Source organism: Podarcis tiliguerta (assembly GCF_965153285.1).
Source record: "Podarcis tiliguerta genome assembly, chromosome: 12".
In the NCBI taxonomy this organism is placed as follows: Eukaryota; Metazoa; Chordata; class Lepidosauria; order Squamata; family Lacertidae; genus Podarcis; species Podarcis tiliguerta.
This window is the reverse complement of record NC_139545.1, coordinates 13,295,616-13,318,105: the sequence shown is the minus strand read 5'-3', so window position 1 is coordinate 13,318,105 and position 22,490 is coordinate 13,295,616. Positions and strand designations below refer to the sequence as shown.

The 22,490-nt window shown below is 44.4% G+C and overlaps 1 protein-coding gene and 1 long non-coding RNA gene across 8 annotated transcripts in view; one reads left to right on the top strand and one right to left on the bottom strand.

Moving 5' to 3' along the window:
* The window catches only part of LOC310660485, a 36,862-nt gene that overhangs the window by 10,478 nt on the left and 3,894 nt on the right, over positions 1 to 22,490 (bottom strand). The window contains exon 3 of one of the 7 annotated variants that reach the window (XR_014503415.1): positions 1,910 to 1,994. The exons of the other annotated variants lie outside the window; for them this stretch is intronic. This is a non-coding gene — a long non-coding RNA (uncharacterized lncRNA). The remainder of the gene's footprint in view (positions 1 to 1,909; positions 1,995 to 22,490) is intronic. 7 annotated transcript variants of the gene reach the window in all.
* Positions 1,454 to 20,908, top strand: BFSP2 (beaded filament structural protein 2). Its single transcript, XM_083405086.1, has 7 exons — positions 1,454 to 1,981; positions 8,261 to 8,343; positions 9,551 to 9,707; positions 13,627 to 13,788; positions 14,376 to 14,507; positions 16,911 to 17,131; positions 20,672 to 20,908. The coding sequence occupies exons 1-7, from the start codon at positions 1,526 to 1,528 to the stop codon at positions 20,673 to 20,675; spliced, it is 1,215 nt and encodes a 404-aa protein (XP_083261212.1). The 5' UTR covers positions 1,454 to 1,525; the 3' UTR covers positions 20,676 to 20,908.

Sequence of the window (22,490 nt, the reverse complement as noted above, 5' to 3'; positions counted from 1 at the left end):
GGCTATAGCCTAGCATTCTTTTGGGTTGAGCCATGGAACAAAAAAGACAGCTATCCCTCTTCCACAAAAACACTGTGCTGTGACTAAACTGCGTGCTGACAGAGCATTCTCTGAGCATTAAGGGATTGGGCTGACAAGCCAGGCAAGACTCCACGCTCTGCCATATAGGCAGATAGGCAGCCGGCTCAGAGAATATTTGTGGCATTCCACTTGGTGAGCCTCTAACAGCGTGGCTCGATGGAATTGTTATGCCAGCCTTCCCAACAGCTTCCAAAATCCAATTTTTATTTGGCTCTGATTCTAAATCAGCTTTTAGTTACATCTTGCTTGACGTTTTGTGTTGTTACAGATTTTAAGCTAATTTTATCATGTTCTTTAGAGTGAGTCTTCCTGACCTATGGATTAGGGGACATATACCCTTCCTGCCAGTCCCAAACACTGCTAAGCAACTTGCTTTCTTTTGAGCCCTTTGGTCTGCAAAACTAAGAGGGTTTAGGACTCATCAAGCAAGGTTGTTCCTGTACTATTTATAATTTTTATTTACAAAGGCTACACTTTCAGTTTTCATTGTATCTGATCTTACAACAACCAAATGAGGGAGATTGTTATTCCCATTTTAAAGATGTGGAGCTAAGGCCTAAAGATAGTGAGGCACTCATAAAATAAGACCAGGGCTGAATTTGGAGCCAAGTCCAACTCCTGCCTGTTCCCTTCATCACACATGATCAATGTATTTATGTGGGTGGGAATGTATTTTGTGCCTCTGTCACCAGCAAAAATATGAAGGAACCCCAAAATAAGTGACAAGAGACTTAATGAAGAATTGGCCAGTTTTCACTTACTTATTGCTTTCTTATCACTGTGAAAGTGTTAGGCTGGCGGGTCGTCCCTGTCAATCATAGAAACTTACAATAGCAACACACAAACACACAACGTGGTAGCAGGCCAGTTTGCTTCAAGCTTCTACTCTACTTTTCAAAAATGATCATTCATGTGTCAACAGCCAGGAGGCCTTTTGATGCTCAGGATCAGATGGGACGGTATAAGCAGTGCTGCTCGCTTAAATTCAGCTAGATCTGCTCCTGGCATATCAGAGGCATCTCTGTGAGCTGGACTCATGCCAGCACACGTAAACCCTGCATTTGGAAGCCCAGAGAAAGGCGGCATTTAAACATGGAAGAAATTATCTCTCCTCGCCCCCTACCCAGACCAAATTGAGGCTCTGGACTACATTGTCCTTTCCATGTGCTGCTCTTGCAACAGACAGATCATTCTCATGAAATAGATTGCTGACCGAGGGGAAAGGCCCGAACAATTGTTCCCAACAAACACGCCTGTGGTACGCAGCCAAAGACAATGAGAAATGTCCCAGAAGCTCTCGGGACAGAGCACAGATAATGAGCCCCCTTCCAAATCCTGCTTCGCTCTGCAGATCTCGACCCGCCGGCTGCAGCAGCAGCAGCAGCGGCAGAGGGGCACGTAGGGAAGAGGCTGCTCATTTAGTGCAGGCAGTCCGAGGTGCAGCATGCCCTTCACAAGACGCAGGGCTTCCTTTCTGGGGCAGCAGCCCTCTACGTCTGCAGCGGAGAGCGCGGGCACCGCCAGCCGTAGGGTTAGCATCGGTGGGGCAGGCAGCCTGTCAAGGCCGTCGGGGGTTTATGTGGGAATTGTGCCAACAGGAGGTGTCAGCAGCCTGGGCACCCGGGTGTCCCGCAGAGCTCTGGGTATAAGCAGCGTCTTCTTACAAGGCCTCCGTAGCTCTTGCTCTACTGTCCCATTGCCCCAGGGGCTGGAAAGAGGACGGGGCCTATCTTACGAGAGCCTGAATGGGTGCCTGGTGGACTACATTGAAAAGGTGAGAGCTTTAGAGCAGGTCAACCAGGAGCTCGAAGACCGCATCCGTGTTTACCTGAACAAGAAATCTTCCAGCGCCAACAACTGGGGAGCCCTGAGAGAGAGCTGGGAGACCATCTACCACCAAGTGAGTATGAAAACTGGCAAGAAAGACAAAGACGAACGAATCGTTAACCAGAACAAAGAGTTTCTGATGCCAATGATAAGAATGCAGCCTCGTGCTAGGGGAGAGCTACCCTGCCTAGCACATTCTAATTTTTATCTTCATGGTAATTAACATCATTTCACTGTGTGTGTGTGTGTGTGTGTGTGTGTGTGTGTAGAGGGAATGCATTATGTATGGGAATTGCCCTGAGGAGGTTCATGCACAAGAGGGGAAGAATGGAAAGCTCTCTCTCCCCTCTTTGGCGTAGTCAGCCAATTCTCAGAGCAGTCGTTACATTTAGGAGCAAAACTACGAAAGAAACGCTGCCAAAACAGCGAGTTTATCCTCTTGGTGTTATCTCATTGCCAGCTTGATGCTGTCTGTAATGAGGAAATACCATCTGAGTGGTATTTGCTGCTTTCGTTCATCATATTTTCCAAAAGCAAGGTCTATTTTTTTTTTTATTATTTTATGGCAAGGCGTTTCTTCCACCCCTTACGCAACGTTTAGCATGGAGGGGAACTTTTCAGTCAAGGTCTTTGCAAACAAAGAAAGACGTTTTTTTCATCTAAAATTTGTGGACATTTTTACCCATTTTATAAAACTGCCTTAAAAAAAAAAAACAACTCCCAACACAACCCAAATATCTTATGAAATTAAAGCATGATCATACATAGTGCAAGAGGCATAAGGGCAAAATAAATAAAAAATTATGACCCTACAAACACTAGGAAGGCACGCCTATATTGAATCAGCATTGCTGCAGCACTATGGTCACCTTGTAGATCCTGCGAAACTACTGAAGTTCTGGATGCCTCTACTCCAGTGGTTTTCAACCAGTGTGCCGTGGCCCCTGATGGTCAGGGGTGTCGTGGGCAACACTGGCCTCTGCCCCTCTTTCCTTCTCTCCCTTCCTTGGCAGGGGGTTGGACTCGATGGCCCTTGTGGTCTATTCCAACTCTATGATTCCTCTTAGGTCCTCTTACATCTCTGCCTCCCAAAGGCTTGCACAGCTGTTTGTTGCAGCAGCCCTGGCTACAAGCTCCCCAGGCGAATGGTGCCTCTGGGTCTGGCCACGGGGTGCTTCCCAGGCCCCTGTGGGGGAGTGTGAGCAGGCCCATCTCTTTGGGGCGGGGAGGCAGCTCAGAGACCCGGGGACTCCCAAGGAGAAGGGAGAAGAGAGGAGGCTGAGGGAACACTCCACAAGGAAGGGTGTTCAAAAAGGGGTGAGGGGCTGCCAGCTCTGCAGGCAAGGGGTGACACAACTGGGCTCCTGAGCCCCACATGGGTGCCGCAGAAAGAATGCAGTTGGTCAAGGGAGCCATGGACTCAAAAAGGTTGAAAACCTCTACTCTACTCTAATACAATTTCTTGTGAATGTTTTGGTGAACAGGCTAAGGGGTCAGAGAAACAGACCTTTTAGGGCCCATGGACACATTTGGAATGTGCACCACAACCTCCGGTCACTTCTTTCCACTCCACTCCACCCCCACGAGACAGAAATAGGAAAGTCCTCAATTATTCTGGATTAATTAAGCTGGGACTAAGAGCACCACTTTCCATGCAAGCAGTAAAATACTTGAATCATAACTCTGCATTTAGCCTGCATTTAGCCTATACACGCTAAACTAACCCAAGAATAAATCTAATTGAACTTGCTTCTGAATAGACTTCCATAGCATCTCACTGTCAGGTGCATTTCCTAGATGATTTGATGTCAATTATCTGTAAATTATGTTAAATCATTGTACACTCATCTTCTCAACACAGTCCTGTTCGTATATAAAATGTTAATGTTCATTATTATTGCTATTATTATAAAAGGCTTCAGCCCTATAAGGAATCCTGTAAACTGCCCTGAGATGTGCGGGTATAGGGCAGTATATAAATTCAATTAATAATAATAATAATAATACGGGGAGGGAGGTAAGAGTGCTTTGTACTGTAAATGGGCTGCATAGGTATCACAAATGGGTTATTACTGGCAATGCTTTTAAAATTTTACTTGATTTTCCACAGAAAGGGGTAAATTTAGATTCAATTGGAAGGTGGGGTGGGGGTGTGGAATAAGGGCTGGCGTTTTGTTGCCAACGATGTTGTGCATCCTGAATGCGTAAGGAATACCCATGCCACGAAAGGAGGATGACTGATGAAGAGGAAGGTGGCTGTTACTGCATCCCCCTGAACCTCAGACAGAGTGAGGTTGGTGAGGGAGTGCCCGATTCACCCTAATGGACCAGTCTCTGCTGTGGACCACTGTGCCCCAATGCAGAGTTACAGCAACATTACTGGCCCTGAGAGGTGGGTGCCTGTTGTGTCTCTGCCTGAGTCACTGCTCTGGGTCCACCGCCTTCCAATATGCCTGGACAGAAATGAAGGCTGCGATTGCTGTCTTTACATATTCTGAAAACATTCTGAGTTGAAGCCTCTCTGCTTCCAGAAGTTGTGGGATGGAGTGAGGGAGAAACTGTTCTAGAGGCACACATTACTAGTCAAGTAAGGCTGATTTACAAGCCTTATTGCAGCATATGCTGCACTCAAAGGGACTCGAGGTATAAATAAGTGCATGAACACTCCTAACAACATTGCACAGCAGTCAAGTTCAACTAAAAAGAGCAGTTATTCAAACAAAGCTAACAAAATCACAGAACAAACTGTTTCAACAATCAGTACAACCATACTAAATTCCTGACAATTCATTTCATTAGTACAAACAGCACTATAATGATGTATTAAATAGCAAGCCACAATTTGTTGATTTTAAGCTAGTCAAAATCACCAGCAGAACTCAGTGTAAATAGTAGCTATCACAAATAAATTAAAGTGCCAATGGAACAGGCACATGAAAAGAGGGAGGCGTAACAGTCAGGCTGTGTATATATATATATTATTTTCTAATAAAGCAATTCAACAAACCAGTTAAGTTTGGTGGCTTTCTTCCTGCAGGGTTAAGGCGGGGCTTTCTTCTTTAAAGGGTATTCTGTAAAATGAACCTGTAGCCCTCCAGATGTTGCAACTCCCATCATCAAATAGGGAAGCTTTTTAAGGTTTAATTGTTTATTATGTTTTTATATAAGGGACGCAGGTGGCGCTGTGGGTTAAACCACAGAGCCTAGGGCTTGCCGATCAGAAGGTCGACGGTTCGAATCCCCGCAACGGGGTGAGCTCCCATTGCTCGGTCCCTGCTCCTGCCAACCTTGCAGTTCAAAAGCACGTCAAAGTGCAAGTAAATAAATAGGTACCGCTCCAGCAGGAAGGTAAACGGCGTTTCCGTGCACTGCTCTGGTTCGTCAGGAGCGGCTTAGTCATGCTGACCACATGTCCCGGAAGCTGTATGCCAGCTCCCTCAGCCAGTAAAGCGAGATGAGTGCCGCAACCCCAGAGTCATCCGCGACTAGACCTAATGGTCAGGGGTCCCTTTACCTTTATGTTTTTATATATGTTGGAAGCTGCCCAGAGTGGCTGGGGCAGCCCAGTCACATGGGTGGGGTACAAATAATATCATCATCATCATCATTAATGACCATTGGCCATCCTGGCTGGGGCTGCTGGAACATCATCTGCAGGGTCACAGGTTCCCCATCACTCCCTTAGGTTAACAGGCAGAATTTGCACCAGGTTTTACAGGCAGAACAGGCAGAAGCCACTAGGTTTAGTCCCCTGACTCAGGCCACATTCACACCATACATTTAAAGTGCAATACCACTTTAAGCAGACATGGGTTCCCCCAAAGAATCCTGGGAGCTGCAGTTTGTTAAGGGAGCAGAGACCCCTGTTCACCTTCTCAAATCTTCAGAGTTCCCTCTGTGAAGAGGGATGGTTAAACCACTCTAGGAATTGTAGCTCGGGGAGGAGAATATGGGTTGCCTAACAACTTCCAGCACCTTCGACAAACTCTTAATGACACCTCCCAGAATTCTCTGGGGGAAGCCATGATTAAGGCGGCATCATAGTGCTTTAAATGTATGGTGTGGATGTGTCCCCAAGCAACCTCCTAAGTCCATGCAGACAAAGGAAATTGGCAATCTTAGTTGTGCAGAAGGCCAAATCTGCATGCAGGAAACGGCATGAATCCTGTGAGCAAATGGTTTGCAGTTGCTGAAAACTTGTAGGGCTATTCCACCATAGTTAGATGCTGTGGGAAGCTGCTACAAATCTCGTGTGTGTGTGTGTGTGTGTGTGTATGCAAGCGTGCAAAAGAGAGAGAGAGAGAGAGAGAGAGAGAAATTGGCCCATGAGATTTGAATTCTGGTTGCATTATTAAACAGTCCAAAGAGAGCTTTTTGATAAAAAATATTCCCCAGAGTCAGCAGGACAGCTGTGTAGTCAATGCAGCAAATTAAAAGATGGCACTTCTCTCTGAACCCGAGAACAAGGTGTTACAAATTGCAGCCTTCCTTCTAGTTTAGAAGTAAGAAAGTGAGCTGAGAAAAATATGGTAATTAACGAAAATCTCCATCTAATTCCAGTCCCCCCTCCCAAGAGAGGTTTACTGCTGAAGCAGTTAGTATTACACAAGGGAAATGTAAGTGTTATTTTTGTTAGCTGTAAAGTGTGAAAATGCATATTTTTAATTCCCTTTTAAAAAATCCTGACACAGTTTACTGCAGTCATGTTTCCAAACCCTGGGGATCCCAGGTGGGAAGACTGGATTTAAAATAAGGCTGCAGGATTTGATAGATAAAAATATTTTAAAGGACACAAATTGTTTGGGCAGCAGGATTAATTTTTTTTAACTACTGTTTTCAAATCAAGTACTTATAAAAATTGCAGATGGCAAGTACCACATTGTCAGGGCAATGCCAAAAGGAAGGGGAAAGGATAATACGAGGTGGCGGAGCCACCAAATTCAAAATCCTGCCTGCTTTAGATCCAGTCGGGCTGAAAGAACAGCGGTGGCTGGAGAAATAACTACACTAGCTCCAGGCTGGTGCAATTTTCCCCACTATTATGGGGGCTTGGGGGGGGGGGGGCTTTGGAGAATCATAGTTGAAGAATCATAGAAGCATAGAATTGTGGAGTTAGAAGGGACCATGAGAAGCATCTATCTAGAATTCCTCTTTTTTGTACTACTGCTGTTGGAGCAGTTTGTTCAGCAGAGCAGAACAAACTTTTTTAATGCAATTTTGCCTAATAGACTCTATTTTACAAAACAATCCCTGCTAATATAATGTATAATTCCATGTTATTTTCACTATTATTTCACTTATTATTTCACTATTATATGCATTTTTAGGCACACTTCACCCTAGTATATGTCTTTTTGTACACATTACTTGGCTGGAGCACTGCACTGCAAAATTCAGAGAAATTTTTTCAGGATGGTTGTTTCAGTTTGCATATTGCTTCTGAAACTGAGAACTAGGTAGGTTCGCCTTTAAATGCAAATAATCAAAATTCTTACCCATACCTATCAACAGTAAAAAGTAATAATTCCTACACCATGCCATTCCACTGCCCTCCCCAAATGTTATCACTCCAACTAGTACTATGTTAGAGGAAGAAAAACTGCAACATGCTGGCCATCTGCCCTTTATATCACTCTCAAGATGGTACCCACTGCATTCCTATATGCAAATTTATTCACAGTATATTGTAATAAAGATATGATACCCTCCCTTTAAGCATTTGCTCCCATGGCCACATACAAGTAGAAACAATGCCAGCAAATCATCAACATATTTCAGTTCACAAGCTTATCATTCTAGCCAAAGGCCATGACAAACTTGTATTAAGCAATAGTATTAATAAAATTGTACAGAACATCCATCCATAATATAATAATCCATAAAATAAAAAAAAACTTTGCCAAGTTTCTAAGCATTAAAACAGTTTCCCTTGTGAATCTAAAATCCAATTTGCCAACAACCAGGATATAAGAGAGAGAAGTTACCAAAGACACGAACAAACTCAAATCCAGCTTGATTTCAGATTAAACCTCCAAATCACCACAACAATTTATAGCAATTTTATCCAGCTCCAGGTTGTTTTAAGTTACTCCTTCTGGCAACTGTGTCATGCAGTAAGACACTTTCCCAAATGGCTCACCATGATACTCCAATGGTTTTTTCTACACTGCCACAGCGCTTTCACAGACTCCCATGAAGCCATTGGTTAACACATATCAACCAACAAGAAATCTACTGAGTATTAACACCAAGGTGTCCAGAGCTGATTAAATTCAGTCTGGTCCAATGAAGGACCCGGTTCCGGATACAGATTGTATTTGTTATTTATATCTGACTGTTTCAACTGTTCTAGGTCGGCGATGCAGTCATGGAAAATGCCCGGCTTATGTTACAGACAGAAAATACTCAAGCCTGTGCCGAAGATGTTAAGGACAGGTAATCTCTCGTAGGTCAATTTTCTCTTCCTCTATTGATATGAGAGAGAAGAGGGGGGAAAGATTCGAACTGGGAATAATAGTAGAGGGGTTAATCCTAATGAAAGGAATCAATTCATAGGCCATCTATCAGTGGGACAGAGTTTTTGACTGTGGTACATTGGTAATATTATCATAATCATCATTACTTGCTCTCCAACAGCAGTTACAACAATTTAAGATTAAGTACTAAGAACAGGGGATGCGGGTGGCGCTGTGCGTTAAAGCCTCAGCACGTAGGACTTGCCGATCGAAAGGTCGGCGGTTCGAATCCCCGCGGAGGGGTGCGCTCCCCTTGTTCGGTCCCAGCGCCTGCCAACCTAGCAGTTGGAAAGCACCCTCGGGTGCAAGTAGATAAATAGGGACCGCTTACCAGCGGGAAGGTAAACGGCGTTCTGTGTGCTGCGCTGGCTCGCCAGATGCAGCTTGTCACGCTGGCCACGTGACCCGGAAGTGTCTTCGGACAGCGCTGGCTCCCGGCCTTTAGAGTGAGATGAGCGCACAACCCTAGAGTCTGGCAAGACTGGCCCGTACGGGCAGGGGTACCTTTACCTTTACTAAGAACAGTGAAAACTGATTACAGTCACAGGAATAGGATAGTCCCTCAAAACACACATCTCAGATGACAAAGGCCAGGGTAGAGAGAGATGTCTTCAGCATTTGCCGAAAGCTATACACTCAAACCTCAGTTCCCGAATGCCTCCGTTATCTTACATTTCAGCTCCCGAATGCTGAAAACCCGGAGGTAGATGCTTTTCAAACGTTTTTCGGAACCCGAACGTCCGACGCAGCTTCCGCTTGAGTGCAAGAAGCTCTTGCAACCAATCAGAAGCCGTGCCACGGTTGTCAAACGTTTCAGAAGTCGAACGGTCTTCCGGAACGGATTACGTTCCACAACCGAGGTTTGACTGTATAGCGAATGAACCAGATATGCCTCTGTAAGGAGGGAGTTTCACAACTTGGTGTTTGCGTCGGAGGATTTGCCCTCTTCCCAGGCTGCCACCCCCCCGACACCCATCACCACTGGATATGCCAGGTGGGGAGAGTGGGAGTTGGAGTCTAGTAACATCTGAAAGGTGACAGGTTTCCTATCCCTGTAACAAACGCATCTGCCAGAAGACTGAGCTCTGGGCTGCAGTGTCCCAACGTCCTGTCCATTTCTTCTGCAGGTATGAAAATGAGCAACCGTTCCGAAAGGCAGTGGAAGATGAAATTAATTCTCTCTATAAAGTGATTGATGATGCTAATTTGACCAAGGTGGATCTGGAGGGCCAGATCGAAAACATGAAAGAAGAATTAACTTTACTGTCAAAGAATCATGAAGAGGTAAGTTGGAGCTGAGAACAGCACATGGCTAGAACATATCTTTTGAGGCGACTCACTGGCATCTATCCAAACAAAGGCTAACTTCTGCCAAAAATAGTGTTTATTGTTGAACTTTGCGATTAATGTCACAGTGCAGGGCTCTTAATTGGTGGTTTTTGTATTTGTTTTTTGCATAAGCTTAACTTGTCCATTCTTGGGCAAGGTGATTGAGCGCGTGGTTGCTAAACAACTCCAGGCACGCCTGGAGGATGCGGACCATTTGGATCCCTTCCAATCGGGATTCAGGCCTCACCATGGGACTGAAACTGCCTTGGTCGCGCTGGTTGATGATCTCTGGCGAGCTAGGGACAAAGGTGAGAGTTGTTTCCTGGTTCTGCTGGATCTCTCAGCGGCCTTTGATACAATCGACCATAACATCCTTCTGGACCGTCTAGAGGGGCTGGGAGCTGGGGGCACTGTTATACAGTGGTTTCGCTCCTTCCTCCTGGGCCGTGTTCAGAAAGTGGTGGTGGGTGATGAGTGTTCAGACCCCTGGGCCCTCACTTGTGGGGTGCCTCAGGGTTCCGTCCTCTCCCCCTTGCTTTGTAACATCTATATGAAGCCGCTGGGAGAGATCATCAGGGGGTTTGGACTGGGTGTCCATCAATATGCAGATGATACCCAGCTCTACCTCTCTTTCAAATCAGAACCAGTGAAGGCGGTGAAGGTCCTGTGTGAGTGCCTGGAGGCAGTTGGAGGATGGATGGCGGCTAATGGATTGAAGTTGAATCCTGACAAGACAGAAGTACTGTTTTTGGGGGACAGGGGGCAGGCTGGTGTGGAGGACTCCCTGGTCCTAAATAGGGTAACTGTGCCCCTGAAGGACCAGGTGCGCAGCCTGGGAGTCATTTTGGACTCACAGCTGTCCATGGAGGCGCAGGTCAATTCTGTATCCAGGGCAGCTGTCTACCAACTCCACCTGGTACGCAGGCTGAGACCCTACCTGCCTGCGGACTGTCTCGCCAGAGTGGTGCATGCTCTGGTTATCTCCCGCTTGGACTACTGCAATGCGCTCTACGTGGGGCTACCTTTGAAGGTGACTCGGAAACTACAACTAATCCAGAATGCGGCAGCTAGACTGGTGACTGGGGGCGGCCGCCGAGACCACATAACACCGGTCTTGAAAGACCTACATTGGCTCCCAGTACGTTTCCGAGCACAATTCAAAGTGCTGGTGTTGACCTTTAAAGCCCTAAACGGCCTCGGCCCAGTATACCTGAAGGAGCGTCTCCACCCCCATCGTTCTGCCCGGACACTGAGGTCCAGCTCCGAGGGCCTTCTGGCAGTTCCCTCATTGCGAGAAGCAAAGCTACAGGGAACCAGGCAGAGGGCCTTCTCGGTAGTGGCGCCCGCCCTGTGGAATGCCCTCCCAGCAGATGTCAAAGCGATAAATAACTACCTGACATTTAGAAGACATCTTAAGGCAGCCCTGTTCAGGGAAGTTTTTAATCTGTGATATTTTACTGTATTTTTTGTTTCTATGGAAGCCGCCCAGAGTGGCTGGGGAAACCCAGCCAGATGGGCGGGGTACAAATAATAAATAATAATAATAATAATAATAATAATTATTAATCTCAAAACAATAAGCAGGCTCTGACATACTTTGCTATTTTTACTTCTGTGTGACACAGTGCCATTTAAACATACGTGAAAGTCCACATTCATATAACCTTATAGCCAAACATCTGAGGAAAAACCACTTCAGCTACATTCAGGTTATGAAGCCTCTGCTCTCCCCAAGGGGTTAAGCTTTTTGTGCACTGATAAGCTTAACTTTTACATGCTGCCTTGGAAACACCTTGATCATGGGGTGCTCTCTCTGCAGAAATGTAGGTTTTTATGTATGCAAGGTTGCCTCTTGTTCATAAAACCATAGGGGCTAAAAACAGCCCTGTAAATTTCCCCACAAAAGTTATTAGTCTGAACTTTATTTTTTTACTACTATTCCCGGGGGCTAGTACCCTGTGTTTCTGTATGGGTATGCCTCTCCATGGCCAGCATGGAAACCCAGACTACTAGCTTCTAGTTTAAACAAAAAAAAATTAAAAAGCCTTCTACCAAGCAGACTAGAAACAGAAGGAATGGATCCTGCAAAGAATTATTTATCTCCTATTCATGCCAACTGAAATATCTAAAGAACTCTACATAATGCAAGGAGGCTGTGATTTCCAGCCTGTCCTGCATTCATCGAAATTACATAATTTCGATGGAAGAAAAATGTCAAGAATGCAAAAAATAATGCAATTTTTATATAAAAATGGTGGACTGAAAAAATATGGCAGTGAATACCGCTGGTGTTTATTTGTGTGATTTCCATTCCTTACCTCCAACAAACATGCAAATTGTGGCAATTTCCATTCCTGCTTCCATTTCTGATAGTATTCTCCAACATCCCTACTTATATGTCATCTTTCACAGCAAAACCCTCCCAAGGCAAACCACAAAATTTGGTAAAAGCATGAATACAATATATAAAAAACACCCCAACACAACGTAGCAGCCATGCCAGACTCCCTCAATTTAGTAGGCCATGACAAAGGATACAAAAAACCACAGTGGCAATGGCATGCTAAGGCTGCAATCCTATATGCAACTACCTGGAAGTATGTCCCAATGAACTGAATGTGACTTCTGATAATATATGAACAGTACTGCACTGCACTTTAGAATCTGGGGCTATGGCAGAGCACCTAGGTAACTATTTCATCATCAACACAGTCATCAAGGTTGATGGAATTAAGATGGTCCCGTGAAATGACCCAGATACACTAAAAAAACCAAAAACCACAGACTTCCCATGAGAAACACTTTCTACATCGACTAGCCATGTCTATCACAGGATAGGAGGAAAAGAATTTCATTTCCAGCAATTCTAAACAAAGTTCCTCCTGAAAACTGAGCTCTCTCTGTCACCAAACAGCTTTTGCTCTAGAAATAGCTATTTGTGAACAGTAACACCATCAGTAATTCCAATCAGAATACGAGCATTTTGTGGGGGGAAACAGATCTGACCCAGGGGGAGAGCGCCCCCAGCAAAGTTTAAAACAATCACAGAGTTAAGCAGTAGTACAGCGTGGGGAATATAGGCTGCTAGAGCCCTTTATATATCCCATTTAGTTTGCAAACAGCACTTGATCCTATCTCACTACCCTATGGCAATGAACAGACCACACACTTTAAAAGCTTTACTTACAAAATCCAAAGGTCTGATTCATGCACTGTTTTGGCAGCAAGGAGAACACAAAAGGAATACTCTTGAGTACAAAATGCAGTTTCAAGCATGCAGTCTGAGCTTGGAGCAAGCTCAGACACATCCTTCCTGGTCAGTTACATGGCACGAAAAGAGTGAGGAAAAGAAGAGAAAAAGTTTCACTTCCCCTGTCACCTCTGAGTTCCTAACTGAGTTCTGTGATCTTAACCCCTCCATGCATTAACTAGCCGTATGCTTACTAGTTATGTTTGACTGCTATTTCCCACGTACAAACCTCGGTTGTCAAGCGTAATCCATTCCGGAAGACTGTTCAACTTCTGAAACATTTGACAACTGAGGCGCAGCTTCTGACTGGTTGCAAGAGCTTCTTGCACTCAAGTGGAAGCTGCGTCAGACGTTCGGGTTCCGAAAAATGTTTGAAAACCAAAGCATTTACTTCCAGGTTTTCAGCGTTCGGGAACCGAAATGTACAGTATCGGAGGTGTTCGGGAACCAAGGTTTGACTGTACTGCATTTACATTTGAGTGACTATTTGTAGAAAACAAACGAGAAATCAAGTAAGGCTGCAGTAGCCACGAATGATGTCTACCCAGTTGCATCAATGGAAATTGTTCCTTTTGCTAGAATCTCAATGGGTGCTGCCCATTTATTTATGTGGGTGGTTTTCAGGATGTCAAGATGCTTTACAAGCAGCTTGCTGTCTCACCACTGGAAGAACTAGATACTCCCATTGGAACAGGCCTGGATGACATACTGGAAAAAATCCGGATTCATTGGGAGAAAGATATTGAAAGGAACAGAACTGAGACTGGCGCCTTGCTCCACACCAAGGTAAGAACAAAACAAGGTAAGAGTAACTAAGAAGACTGCAATCTTATATACATTTGTCGGGGAGTAAGTCCCATTTATCTCAATGGGCTTTGTGTTTTATTGGACATGTATAGGCTTGCAATGTAAAATGATTAGGGGGATGGAGCACCTCTCCAATAAAGCCAGGCTTACCAAGCATGGACTGCCCATTCATTATGCGTGTGGGAAGCTTAAAAATAATACTGCCCAAATTACTCCATGAAATAACGCTCCCCTCCATTTTTTCCAATCAGCACTGTCAACCAAGAGTAATATTTATATACCAGTATATACTGTAAACGGAGGAGAAAGTGATGGATTTAAAATCCCAGCAGCTTTTCTTCTGAATTGTATATGATATATTTGTGTAACGCAGGCATCCCCAAACTCGGCCCCTCCATATGTTTTGGGACTACAATTCCCATCATCCCTGACCACTGGTCCTGTTAATTAGGGATGATGGAGATTGTAGTCCCAAAACACTTGGAGGGCAGAGTTTAGGGATGCCTGGTATAACAGAACAGCAAATAAGAATCTGCATTTTTTTCCCGTTTGTTAAATGTTGTCAGCAAGCCACAGAAACAGCACCATCTGTACGGACACAAGAGGAGGAACTGGTTGAATCCCTGAGGGTAGAGTTTCATGAAACAGCTTGCAAAATCCAAAGCCTGCAAGCAGAGACTGAATCACTGAGAACTCTGGTGAGTCAGAAATGAGATCTGTTTATAGGTGCAAGGCTATTGTTTCCAGGATGAACAGATTCCTATTTGTATATGGGTTTGACACCTTATGCTATAAGAGAATCAGTGCAATCCTTCTGTATGATTTCTCAGAAGTAAGCCACTGATTTCAATGGAAATTATTCCCCAGTAAATGTGCGGGTGGCGCTGTGGGTTAAACCACAGAGCCTAGGACTTGCCGATTAGAAGGTTGGCTGTTCGAATCCCCGTGACGGGGTGAGCTCCCATTGCTTGGTCCCTGCTCCTGCCAACCTTGCAGTTCGAAAGCACATCAAAGAGCAAGTAGATAAATAGGTACCGCTCCAGCGGGAAGGTAAATGGCGTTTCCGTGCGCTGCTCTGGTTCGCCAGAAGCTGCTTAGTCCTGCTGGCCACATGACCCGGAAGCTGTACGCCGGTTCCCTCGGCCAATAAAGCGAGATGAGCGCCACAACCCCAGAGTCGATCACGACTGGACCTAATGGTCAGGGATCCCTTTACCTTTACCTAAATGTGCATAGGATTGCAGCAGATATTTTTAAATGTGCTCAACAAACCATTGTTCATCCATTATAATTGCAACCACACGCTTCTTGTGGGCATCAAGGCTTGAAAACTCCACTTTTCAAAACAGTTTTTATAGCTATAAAACTTAGGGTACAAGCTGGAAAGGTGACTTATAACTGTTTACCAGTGATTCCAGTAGGAGCATTAAGCAAGTGTTTAAATTTCTTCCACTGAAATCAGTAATGCCCCTTTGGTTCTTTTCAGGATTGTGGCCTACTTTGCATGCAATGACAAACACAGAGCGAGTGTGCAGGTACTCAAAGCAAAAACTGTGGCTGCTTCACTCAACCACCAGTCCTGCTTCTGCCACACCACCTGAAGCAAAGCCACAGTGTGGCTTAGTATTACTTTTAGAGACAATGCTTTTTTTCTAAAAAAATGTTTAGGGTACTCTCATTTTCTTACTAATATTGAAATACTACCCCTCAATGAGGCAAAACTTAGATTCACCAAATGTTTAGGGGTATGCGTACCTGTGTACCCCCAGAAAAAACAACTGCATTTAGACATCTCAGTACATTTCCAAGCACAATTCAAAGTGTTGGTGCTGACCTAAACTGCCTCGGCCCAGTATACCTGAAGGAGCATCTCCATCCCCATCGTTCAGCCCGGACACCGAGGTCCAGCTCTGAGGGTCTTCTGGCGGTTCCCTCACTGCAAGAAGTGAAACTACAGGGAACCAAGTAGAGGGCCTTCTCGGTAGTGGAAAGCCCTGCCATCAGATGTCAAGGAAATAAACAACTAACTGACTTTTAGAAGTCATCTGAAGGCAGCCCTGTTTAGGAAAGTTTTTAATGTTTGATGTTTTATCACATTATTATTATTATTATTATTATTATTATTAATTACATGTGATTGTCTTGCTCTCAATGAACCATGAGCTGAACCAGTTTGTGCTCAGTTTACTGCTTGTGGTTTGTTTGGGGAAAACCCACAAGGCGGGGTTCACACAAAATGCTAAGCCAAACCATGGCTTACCTTTGGGTAGCATAGCAATAGTAGGACCAGGAGAATACCTATCTGGATACCTGCATGCTTACTTGTTCTCCCTAAGCTACGATTTGGCTTAGTTTTGCATGCAAACAAGGCCTCTGTCAGAATGGTTGCATTCTGCAGAGCCTCTATAACATGGATTCAAGTATTTGTACACATGCTCCTCATTGCCAACTGTTAACTTGTGGGTTGACATAGCAGACAACACAGCGATTTCTCCAAAGCAGCTCTTTATTTTGTAAGCTGGAACAGAACTGGCTGAGGAGCTCAGTCAGCCTGCTTATATAGAGCTACAGAACAATTGTAACTGTTGCAACATTCTAAAACTATCCAATCACTGAACGTCACTTTTCGATCCTTCATTTGCATACAGAACTATCCAATCCCTGAACCTCACTTTTCGATCCTTCATTTGCATAACTATCTACAGTATCCCCCTGCTGGCCCAGGGTGAGAACTTCAGTACATAACACCAACAGCTCCTCTCAATGTTCCAGACACCACTTGTTAACCTCTCTCAAGTTTCCAAAATTACTGGCCAACTAGTGTGTGGAGCTATTGTCAAGAAAGATGACAAGATTCAGGTGTCCCACTCCACATGCCAAGGTTACAAACTTCAGCATTCTCACCTATGAAAACCTACAGCAGACCTCCCCAGCTCATAACCACCAAATGCAACTCTCCACTGTCTTATCATATGAGGCCACACTACATGGCTGTTGAGTTTACCTTGGTAGAGCACAAGCTGGGCAGGCCAAAAATATGTATTAGTATTTTTATTACCTATATATAATTACATTACAACAGGATTTTATTGTCCTTGCAGAAGAGAGGTTTGGAAAACTCCCTCTATGATGCCAAGCACTGGCATGACATAGAGCTTCAGAATTTAGGTTCTGTCATCACCAAGCTGGAAGCAGAAGTAGGAGAAATCCGAGCAGAGACTGAGCAGCAGCAGAGGGATCGCGAAACTCTGCTGTCCATTAAAACACAGCTGGAGAAGGATATCACTGCGTATCACTGCCTTCTAGACAAAGAAGAGAGCAGGTATTTCTTTGTATGGTGAATTGTGTCTTGCCTGCATAATCGCTTCTCTGTGGCCCGAGGAGAATTAATCAGAGTGGACACAAAAGGATAAACCAAGCAGGATCTAGCAAATATTAACATTATAATATTACATTGCCAACAACTTCATTCTGTTGTGCAACTGATGCCTCAGTTACAGATTTGGAAATACGGCTACTAGTTGACTGAACTCATAGATATACTCCATTCCTAAGTCATATGTGAACAATTCCTCTTTACGAGGTATGGCCAGGCCAGATTCTCCACTCACTCGCCACCTTCCCCAGAAACAGCAGGCACAATCCAGTCATTCCAGTACTGCCTCTCTTCAGATTTAAATTTTAGGCCTCTGAAGGAAGGGGTGGGTGGAAGAGGCTCAAGTCTTGATGGCAAAGTTCTCCCCAACTGGCAGCAGTGAAGCTCAAACAGTACCATTAGAATCATAGAGTTGGAATAGACCACAAGGGCCATCGAGTCCAACCCCCTGCCAAGCAGGAAACACCATCAAAGCACTCCTGACATATGGTTGTCAAGCCTCTGCTTAAAGACCTCCAAAAAAGGAGACTCCACCATTGTCTGTTGCTTGGCTCAGAAGGCCAGTCAAAACCACATCATGGCTTAAAGTTTCCTAGAGCTGCACCATTTTCACAACAGGCGACACACTTGCCAAAAAGAATCGGCCTCTTTGATTTTGGCTGCTCCTTGTGGTCTCTGCAAAGAGTGCTGCAAGTGGACCTGAAACAAAAGCTGAAGTTTAAAATGCTCCTGTCCAGAGTTCCAGCCAGTCAGCCATGCACTTTTCCAGGATATACTCCATTTACTACTTAATCAAAAGTATCTCAGCTCACATTAATGTATTAAATGTTCATTAATATACCAAAATAGAAATAAAATCAACATGCCAATTCCCCTCTCCCCCACCCCAGTTTTCCACACCACTGCCCCCAAACAGTCAGCATTCCATGACCATTACGGTAAATATGATTACAGTAGTCCTCACTGTGCTATTTGGAGAAGTGGGTTCCTCCGGATTTTTTCTTAAACCTTTTGTGCATTTTTGCAAGCAATGGGGTTCCCCAAAGCTTTTTTTTTTAAAAAAAAAAGTTTAATATTTTACATTTATTTACATTAAGATCATATGACACACAATTTACATCAGAATCTATCTATCTTGGCAACTTCCCATCCTTATATTTGTGATGGTTTAATTCTTTCCCTCTTGAGTATAGACTGCAGACCCTCCAAGTGTCCCTATTTTCTAGATTTAGAGAAGCTTTCCCAATTTCTGATTAGACCCTGGAATGTCCCGCTTTTCCTTAGGACGTTCCTATTTTCATTGGAGAAATATCCGCCCCGAGACACCTGAAGGCAATAGTTTTTTACATGTTTTTTTAATGAAGGAAGTTTGAGGTTTTTTTAATGTTTAATGTTTCCTTATGTTTGTATATACCATATTTTTCGCTCTATAGGATGCACTTTTTCCCCCTCAAAAATGAAGGGGAAATGTGTGTGCGTCCTATGGAGCGAAGACGCCATAGCCCCGCGCCCCTCTCCCGGCTGGAGAGGTGACGCGCGGCTATGGCAGGAGCCTCTCCGCTGCGCTTCCCCCTGCCAGCCCCAAAGAGCAGGTTGAAAGGAACCTGAAGCCTGGAGAGCGAGAGGGGTCGGTAGGCACCGACCCCTCTCGCTCTCCAGGCTTCCAAGGTAGCCGCCTGAACGCACCTTAAACGACACCTTGTTTTAGAGCGGGAAAACAAGAGGGGGGAAATTCTCCCCCTCTCTGCGCAGCGCCTCCTGCCACTTCGCTGAAGGGGCGCTGGGCAGAGAGGGGGAGAAATTTTTTTTCTTGTTCTCCCCCCTCTAAAACAAGGTGCGTCCTATTGTCCGGTGCGTCCTATGGTGCGAAAAATACCATAAGTTGGAAGATGCCCAAAGTGGCTAGGGCAACCCAGTAAGATATGTGGGGCATAAACAGTAAAATTATAATTATGGAAAGGGACGTCCCTATTTTCATCAGAGAAATGTTTGAGGGTATGAGACTGTACCCTTTTAGCTACATAAGGGTGCATACTCAGATGTTTGCTATTAGTTTATAGGAACACTGCAAGACTAAACAAGCAGCAGAGCTCAGTGATATAGGTCCTGCCCTGGTCCCAATCTTCAGAAGATCATAGATACAAAAGAGTGGGTGGAGATATAACGCAGTTTGTTTGCATGTATTATGCATGAGTGCAGTTTTACCACCTCAATTAAAGCCACGGTAAGTCAAAGAGCAAGATTTGCATATACTGCAACCTTGGGATGCTGACATTAGTTAAGACTGACAATGCTGCATCAGAAAAACCTATAACTCTTCTGAAGAACTGGCATTGCTTCAGATTTTCTAGCTTTAAAAATTAACAATACATGGAACCAAGTATTCTCTTCTTTGCAGAAAGGAAGCATCAGTCCCAGTTCAGCAAAGTAAATGAGATATATATTATTTATCAAAACAAACATATATTTGTGTTAATTCTTAGTCTCTAGAAGGTTATCTGGAGTTCCATTTGTCCACCATTCCATTTTTAAAAGCTAGCCCATTCTAATTCAACACAAAATACAGGACTTAGATTTTCATCTTTAGTGGGAATTCATAACAACTGAAGCCTTAATTGAAAGCATTGATTCATACTAGCTTAGTGTCTCAAGTGGAGCCCAAACTACCAACAAAAAGTGCTTGAATAAAGCACACTAAATGGTATGAACAGCCAAAACAGCAATGTATGAGGATTTGGCTGCAGAGCAAAAATGACTTTTAACATATAGTTCAGGATACTGTTTCAAACACAAACCAAGAACAACAAAGTTTTCCCTGTTAAAAATAATAATTATGTCTTCCATGGGAAACATTACGCTGAACAGTTAGCTTTTGGTTTACCATAAATGGAATTCTCATCTGTAATACGCCAGAAAAAGCTGCCCTTTTCACTGGAAAATTTGATTTCCAAACAAGTGTATTTCTTTTCTGACAACTGACTCATGAAGACCTGGTCTGAATTTTTCCTATCAGTCTTGGAAGTCTTGGCTGGATTTAACATCCACTCTCTTCATTAGGAAGAACATATTTTCGCCCCCACAAAAAAACTCTGAATCCACTACTTTAATAAAAACACAAAGGACAACTTGGATTAGAATAGTCATCCCAGACCTTGAAGCCCACGTATTCACTGAATATGTGCATCTATTTAATCATGCATGTGATAACCTTTCTACTTGCAACCACAAAGCTGACTTATACAAAGTGTGTGTGTGTTTGTGCGCGTCATTTTGTTGCTCATCTTGCCAAAACCGCATCAAATCAATTTGTACTGTTAAGGGTCTGCTTATCTTTGGAGAAATAATGATTTTGTTGTTTAGTCATGTCCGACTCTTCGTGACCCCATGGACCAGAGCACGCCAGGCACTACTGTCTTCCACTGCCTCCCACAGTTTGGTCAAATAATGGTCAAATAATGATAGTGTTGTTTTTGTTTAACTTTTCAGCTGATTTTCAAATTTGTTGTCTTCAGAAGACAATTATTGTTGCTCAAAGCACAGGATGATCTCACTGGCAAAAGTGTCCATGGAAACGATGAAAGCCAATGCAGCCTACTCCAACTTGATTCGTCAACTTCAGTAGGCCACAGCTTGACCGACTGCACTAGGCATCCCCACGTATGATTGCTTCGCTTACAGGTTTCAAAACTTCCTATATGATTATAGAATAAAATATCAATTCAACTTGATGGCTCTTCTTTAATATAAAAAACTGCTGGGGAAAAACTAGACTGATCCTGCATTCTTGTCAACACTCATTTGAGAATATATCTCACTGATCTCAGTTTGACTTTATAAAAAAAAAAAAAAAGCAAAGGCACAAAAGATCAGGCCACAAGAGTAATACTTTCTAAAGTCCCCTGTTTTACCGGAGGAGACTTGCAAATTGTATTCTGGACACTCCTGAAGTTCCTTAGAAGGTTATCTGGAGTTCCATTTGTCCACCATACCTGATCGCATTCTGCAATGCATGGTTGCAAAAGAGCATTGTGGGTTTACTAGGCTACACTCTCAGTTCATATGGAGCAATGGTGAGGGAGGGGGCCTATAAGTCTAGCCAGTCCCCTGATTTAACTGAGGGTGTGTTCTAGAACATGAACCTAGCCAAACTACATGAGACATGACTGGATCTCTGATATATTTGTTAAATTATAGAACAAGGCTGCAGAACCTGTGGCCATCCATGATGGACTCCAATTTGCACCAGTCCCAGCCAGTATGGCACAGGACTTGGAGTAGTTAATAAATAATAATAATAATAATAAACAATTTATTTATATCCCGCCCTCCCCAGCCGAAGCCGGGCTCAGGCCGGCTAACAACAATAAAACAGTACAACAGTACAACACAACACTCTAAAATCATTCATTATAAAATTAATTCAAATCAAACCAATGGCAACCATTGGGCCAGAGCTCCGCGAAGATTGCTGAAGGAGGGAGTCAGGCTGTGCCCTGGCCAAAGGCCTGATGGAACAGCTCTGTCTTGCAGGCCCTGCAGAAAGATGTCAAGTCCCGCAGGGCCCTAGTCTCTTGTGACAGAGTGTTCCACCAGATCGGAGCCACAGCTGAAAAAGCCCTGGCTCTAGTTGAGCCAGCCTAACCTCTCTGTGGCCTGGGACCTTCAAGATGTTTTTATTTGAAGACCGTAAGTTTCTCTGTGGGGCATACCAGGAGAGGCGGTCCCGTAGGTACGAGGGTCCTAGGCCGTATAGGGCTTTAAAGGTTAAAACCAGCACCTTAAACCTGATCCTGTACTCCACTGGGAGCCAGTGCAGCTGGTATAGTACCGGGTGAATGTGATCTCCCAGCGAGGATCCCGTAAGGAGTTCTCGCTGCAGCATTTTGCACCTGCTGGAGTTTCTGGGTCAGTCTCAAGGGCAGCCCCACGCAGAGCGAGTTACAATAATCCAGTCTGGAGGTGACCGTCGCATGGATCACAGTGGCTAGGTCAGGGCGAGAGAGGTAAGGTTTATCCCCTTACCTGCCCATGTTCCCATTTCCTGATCTAAATTCTCCCTTCTTCAAGTTGCTGTTACCTCACTGAGGAACACACAGTTACGGTATAGACCCATCTGCTTTCACTACTGAAGCAAACAGCAACCGGGGAGGGGGGGGGCATGGAAGAGAAAAAGAGATTTCTATTGAGAAAACAGTACAGAGAAACGCTTTGTATGTTTGCGGGGGGTGGGGAGAAGCAGCAGCATACCTTAATCCTTCCCCCCCCCCCCAGTGACATGCCTCTGATCCACTTCAACTCCCCTGAT

What these genes read in the sequence shown, in the direction of transcription:
- BFSP2 (XM_083405086.1), top strand. Translation starts at nt 1,526, where the DNA reads ATGCCCTTCACAAGACGCAGGGCTTCCTTTCTGGGGCAGCAGCCCTCT. An exon ending in GGGAGACCATCTACCACCAA is followed by an intron (nt 1,982 to 8,260) that starts GTGAGTATGAAA and finishes CAACTGTTCTAG; the next exon opens with GTCGGCGATGCAGTCATGGA. An exon ending in GCCGAAGATGTTAAGGACAG is followed by an intron (nt 8,344 to 9,550) that starts GTAATCTCTCGT and finishes TTTCTTCTGCAG; the next exon opens with GTATGAAAATGAGCAACCGT.